The following is a 6,908-nucleotide window of genomic DNA, read 5'->3' on the forward strand; positions in this document are numbered from 1 at the left end:
GTGTGTGTGTGTGTGTGTGTGTGTGTGTGTGTGTGTGCGTGAGTGTGTGTCCGTGTAAGTATTCCCGTTCTAAGCTTGGATATTAAACTTGTTTCTTGTCTTTTTTTTTTCTTTTTTTCATGCAATTGGAACATCTTGGCACACCAAAAGGTGGAAGCAACCAAAGTAAGAAATGAAGCCCATGCCATTCCACTGTTACCAAACAGCGCAACAGTTGCCGACGAAACGAAAATCGAAATACGGTAGAGAAAAAGACGAAATCTTGTATAGAGACAGCAACGTTTTATAACAAACATTAAGAGCGAATGTGTGTGTGTATGTGTGTGTGCCCTTGTTTGTGTGTGTATATATACAGTATATATGGTGTACATGGATGTAGATTTAGAAGAATGGATGGGGACAGAAAAAGAAGACAGAGAGATCAAATCAGAGGAAGGAAGAGGAGGAAGAGAATTGAATTTTTTTTTTCTTTTACTTTTGGACTGGGCTGCAAAGATATAAACTTCATAGATGAGCAAAATGCATTAATTCACTTAATCGGGCGCACGGTTGTACGGATTCCATTTATTTTACTAAGCTCCGGAGAAATGAAAAGCAAAATTGAATTTTAAATGAGAAATTTTGAAAGAAAGGCATTTAAAAACAATAATAAAATACATCTCAGAAAATAAGAAAGCAAAAAAGGGAAAGAATGCATGGGGAATGAGAGAAGGAGGAAATTGCGAATAGGGAATGAGATAAATATATGTGTATGGGTGTATGAGAGATAATTAGAGAATGGATGAATAATAGGAAGAGCGGAAAGGAAAATGGATGACAAAGACAAAGATATAAGAATAAGAGCAGAATCGAAAGACGACTGCACACGTGTATGTGTGTGTGTGTGTGTGTGTGTGTGTGTGTGTGTGTGTGTGTGTGTGTGTTCCCATTTCGATTTTGTATTTGGTTTACAAGTTTCTTGATGTGAATTCGTGTACTGAAATAAATTTTGTTGTCTTGGTAGGGTCATTACACCAATAATAATAACACACGCCCTGGTCCAATACCACTTCTAGGTTGTTAATTAATTGTTTGAATATCTAACCAGCCAATTAATCGATCATTTTTTCAAGGTGTTGTTATTTAACCAATTGACTAACATTAAAAAGAAGCGGTATTGAACCAGTGTGTGTGTGTGTGTGCTACTATTATTGGCATAATGACCCTCCCAAGACACAACAATATACTATGTGTGTGTGTGTGTGTGTGTGTATGTGTGTGTGTGTGTGTGTGTGTGTGCATATGTATGTGTGTACGTGTGTGTGTTTCGATGCCTTCGTCAGTATACGTGTGAGTGCGCGGTACATTCCTGGTGATTTAATGTGCGACCCGAGTTCTCTTACATTTTGCTACACTTTTTTAATACATCAGACACTTTTTTGCACTATTTTTTACGAACGTTTCTATATTTACTCCAGGAATCCTAAATTCAGGTCAAGAATATCACTTGGATATGGAACACTGGGGCAAATAAAATATTCTTGTGCTCATTGCAAATGATTTACAAGTCTTCGAACGACCGTTGGTATAATCCATACACTTTGAAAGAGAATGCAACCGATAAAATCCATTTCAGCGGTTTTGTGTTTATTTTATCTCAGAATGAAAGGCATCGTCAACATCAGCAGGATTTGAACTAAAAACGTTTTATAAAGCAGTTTATAAAAGAATATTGCCAGGTTATTTGTTCAGCCAAACAATGGCTCCAATGCTAATATATATATATACATATTGGTATATGCATGTGTGTGTGTGTATACATACATAGATATATTTATATACATATTGGTATATGCATGTGTGTTTGTGTATACATACATAGATATATTTATATACATGCATACACACGCACCTACATCTATGTGCGTGGTGTGTGTATTGTGTGTGTGTGCGTGTATATATATATATATGTGTGTGTGTGTGTGTGTGTGTGTGTGTGTGTGTGTGTGTGTGTGTGTGTGTGTGTGTGTGTTGCCAATTAAATTATTGTCAAACTGACGATGTCTTAACTGGCCGAAACTTCCAGGTCTCTGTCAGTAATATTTTAGTTTAAGAATAATATATTTCTACTCTACAAATGTATAGAGTTACTCATTAAATTATTGTAAAATTGTTAATTGAACATTAAAAAAAAAAAACATAAAGATAAACGTTTCATTAAATATACGACTATGGTCAATATTTTCCATACTTTCTTATTAGCTTTTGACAACGGTTTCCAAAATAAGTTCCTAACTTCATATCCGACGTGTCTAGGCGTTCGCAATTTCATTATCAAGAACTGAATTGAAGATATTTTCCGTTTGTGGTGTTTCTTATAGACTGATTGAATTCGTGTAGACTTTAAGAAACTATTAGATTGATTTACATTTGCTCATATTAGCGAATGAAGATGCGATAACTTACAACGTTAGACATTTCTATAATAACATTCCATGTTAGTACTAAATAACTGATGGATTATTTGTGTAGCACAGTTAAACTGTAAGCACGCTGATATAATCAATTAAACTCAGATAAAATTGTATCTAATTTCAGAAAAAAAAAATAGCAAGCTGAGTGTATTTACAATCTGATATAAGCAGTAAAAACGGTTTCTTTATCATTCGGAAATCTTTCATTTAGAGTTGATGCAACTAGTCTATTAACCTTAACGGTTTCACAAATTAATCGGACGTAATGTTTTTGCTATCGTCATTATTATCATATCTATTAAGAAAGCGGCGAACTGGCAAACTGGTTAGAGCATCGGTATAAATACTTCAGAATATTTGTAACTGAACTTTATGTTATGAGTTCGAATCTTGCTGAGGTCAACTATGCCTTTAATCTTTTTCGGGTACCAATCCAATAATAGAGTCGGTGTGATCGACTTACCCCGTCCCGCTAAACTTCCTGACCATGTACTAAAATTAGAAATAATTACGAGTTCAAATTCTGCCGAGGTTGACTTTGCCTTTCATCGGAATCGATAAAATAACTAGCAGTCAAGTACTGGGGGAGGACCAATGTAAGTTCTGTTCATTTTTCCTTATGCCAACATAAGAAAAAGTTAAGGCGGCGAGGTGACAGAATTTTTAGCGTATCGGACAAAATGGTCGGTGACATTTCTTCCGGCTCTTTATATTCTGAGTTTAAACGCCATCAAGGTCAAATCTTTTCATCCCTTAGGGGTCGATAAAAAAGATAATGTCGATGTGACCGACTTTTCCATCTCCTCAAAATTGCCGGGCTTGTGTGACAAGTTAGAAAAATATATTATCACATATTTTCGAACAGGGATTTCAGATAGATCTCAAGAAATTGCTGTCCTTGTACCAAAATTTGAAACCAATTCCTCAATAGGTGGTCCAAGAACCGACCATGCAAATTTTTTTTTTCGAGCTGGCAGAATCGTAAGCGCGCCGTACAAAATTCTTAGCGGCATTTCGTCTGCCTTTACGTCCTGAATTCAAATTCCACCAAGGTCGACTTTGCCTTTCAAGGTCAATAAGTACCAGTTGAGTACTGGGGTCGATGTAATCGACTTACCTCCACCCTTGAAAACATTGGTCTTGTGCCAAAATTTGGAACCAATATTTATACGACTACAGGGCAGCGAGATGGCAAGATTTCTTACCGCACTGGGAAAATGCTTAGCGTTATATCTTCCGACTTTACGTTCCGAGTCCAAATGCCACCAAAGCCGATTTTTCCTTTCATCCTTTCGGTATCCTTAAAATAGGTACCAGTTTCGTACTGGTGGGGGGGGATGTAATTGACTAACACACCGCCCCCACCGGAATTGCTGGAGTGATGCAAAAATATTTATACGACTATAATATTTCTGTTAAACCTATAAATGTTCATATTAAACCCATTCATGTTAAACCTATTCTATATGAATTGATATTTGTGGTGAAAATTATGTAACGAAGCCTTAGGTGTAGACATGGTCGTCTGCTTAAGAACAGTGGTTCGCAATGGCGCTGTTACGGAGTTGATCGCATGGAGCGACATTTAAAATATACGATGAAAATGAAATTTTGTAGACGTTACCGGTGAGTAAAGCCATCGATTGTGTAGGTAAATATAAACATGTGATGAACAGACTCGGCACGTCGGACAAAAAAACTTGTGACATTTAGTACCGTTTCTAACATGTATAATTATTCGAAAGTCTAATTGCTTAGAAAATCGGTATGAATTTGGTGTGCTAACACAGGATACTATTAAAAGGAAAATATTTATAGCACATGTTTGTACGATAATGGAAGCTAGCGGACCGTCGTTCGATAATCAGAACTTTCCATGAATAGGTCCTAAATATGTTGCATATTTTCCAACTACAGGGAATTTTAATTTCAAAATGTTGGAACATTGTCTGTGGCTCAGCATAGACACAGACAATAAGAAAATTGGAACTTGGGTCGCAGATTTGACTCACCAGGAACTTACCTCTAGCCGTAGGTCATGAATGCGTCTGCGACATTAACAGTATATTGCATATGAACGTAGAAATTGAGAATACGATTGGTGGGGTTGACTGGAAGGATTGGGAAATAGAATATGAGAAAATGGACACCAAAAAAGATTTGTACAGAAAAGAAGCAATTAACACTCAAGAAAGAATTTGTGGTGTGTGTGTATGTGTGTGTGTGTGTGTAATTTTATATCTGACATCATATACGAGCATGAGAATATAGGTGTATGACTATATTGATTGATTACTCATCTTCACATTGTTACGTTCTTTGCATGGAGTAAAATAATAAAATAATTTAAAAATATAAATTTTCATTAATATATATTTCAATTTATACTTTGCTGCCATACCTACAAAAGTGAGCAGAACTGAACAATGGAAGACCAAAACGAAAAATTGTTTGGATTGCAACAGTATGAGAACAACACTAACATACAGCCCCACAATTGTATTCTACAAAGACCATAATAATAATTATGATGATAATGATAATGATAATAATAACTATTATTATTTTCACTATTATTGTTATCAATATTATGATTGTTAGTATTGTTTTATTTTGTTATTGTTATTATTATTACTATTATTATTATTATATAAAATCGTTGTCATTCATCGAACTGTTTAATAAAATCACATGAAAATCTAAATTATAATAAAATATTGTTGTGATTCTGTGGCTCGGATTATAATACATCAGGGCAACTGCAATATATTTTTTGTGTTTTAATATTGTCCCCACATTAATAGATATGGTCATGTTTGGATTATCTATTAACAAAATATTTTCATGAGTGTGAAAGTAAAATTTCGCATATACATGCACACACAAATGCACACACAAATGCACACACAAATGCACACACAAATGCACACACAAATGCACACACACACACACACACACACACACACACACACACACACACACACACACACACACACACACACACACACACACACACACACATATTTATTTATATAGAGAGAGTTATAGATATAGATATATACAAACATACATATATATATACATGTATGTTCACACACTCATAGACGTGTATGTACATAAATACATAGATACACAGACAAACAGGCATATAAACATAAAGAGAGAGAGGGAGAAAAAGAGAAAGAGATAAAGAGAGCGTGATCAAGATTGCTTTCTTGTTGATACATCCAAAAATAAAAAATGCGCAAGTAAACACCGAGATATGAAAGCGAAATTACGATGATTCTCAAATATACTGGACAAAATTACCGGACAAAAAGCAACAATTAGTATTTTTTAATCCCAAAAATATCTGGAATCTCAACAGGTTATAGGACCTATCCATGCACGAGGTGGATAATTTGCTAGTCTGCAGTTATATCCGGGCCCAACTATATCTAGACTCTCATGTGGCCTCGCAGTCAGTCGAAAGTCCCAATATATTCGCGATTACTACATAGTAATATAGCAACATAGTAATATATTTATATATATATATATATATATATATATATATATATATATATGCAGGCATCTAATATATATACTTGTAACAAACATATCTACCCATATCAACAAACCACGTCACATATGTAACCACTAAAGTAGATCTTAATATGCAATGCATGCAGGGAACACTAACATCCAGAGCTCGGAGTTTCTCAGCAGCCTCTTATATAATTTTCTCTGATTTACAGCTACCGTTCGTCAACTTTTGTATGTGTTTAATACGTACATATAAATAAAGATGTTTGTGTGTAGAAGGGGTGTACGTGTCTAATATGCGTGTGTATGTAAGATTGCCTAGTGAAAGCAACATTTCAGACATTTACCCAATTAAGGACATACAATGTGTTAATTCTATACTATGCTAAATGAAACAATTTTCACCGCATCTGATGTTGGTAACCAAGTCGTGAGCAAACATCGAAATATATGTATACGTCACAACAGGTAATACTATTAACAAATAACCTGAACTGAATATGGTATTTTCGTAAGGTCTGACTTGGCCAAAATATAACATCCCATCGTGCAAAAGTTTTAAATACGACAGAGGATCTCAGATCGAGCACAAATTCAAAATATCATTTCATATTCATAAGCTTAATACATGAACGTTGATCAATCAATTTGTATGTTAACGGATAGCGTTCTGAGCCACATTACTACTTTAAAAGACAAAGTATTTTTATAACAACGGCCAGAATAGGCATAATTCGCAACACATCTCTATATACTATACACTTTTGAAATCTAATGTGAAACCGTTAAAGTGAGGTCCTATATTTTAAAATATAATTAAATTCTTATTAATTCTAGTATATCGTCTGTGCATTTTCATCTTTTTTCTCTTGCTCCACTTGTTTGGATTAATAATAATAATAATAATAATAATAATAATAATATATATAT

At 34.5% G+C, this 6,908-nt stretch overlaps 1 protein-coding gene across 2 annotated transcripts in view; it reads left to right on the top strand.

Moving 5' to 3' along the window:
• LOC106878352 (PDF receptor) overlaps window positions 1–5,157 on the top strand; it is a 239,648-nt gene extending 234,491 nt beyond the window's left edge. For both annotated transcript variants that reach the window (XM_052970347.1, XM_014927545.2), the window contains exon 13: window positions 151–5,157. In XM_052970347.1, coding sequence (XP_052826307.1) covers window positions 151–246 — 96 coding nt within the window. In that variant the 3' untranslated portion in view covers window positions 247–5,157. The remainder of the gene's footprint in view (window positions 1–150) is intronic.
• The last annotated feature ends 1,751 nt before the right edge of the window (window positions 5,158–6,908 follow it).

The sequence above is a fragment of the Octopus bimaculoides genome, chromosome 9 (assembly GCF_001194135.2).
Source record: "Octopus bimaculoides isolate UCB-OBI-ISO-001 chromosome 9, ASM119413v2, whole genome shotgun sequence".
NCBI lineage: Eukaryota > Metazoa > Mollusca > Cephalopoda > Octopoda > Octopodidae > Octopus > Octopus bimaculoides.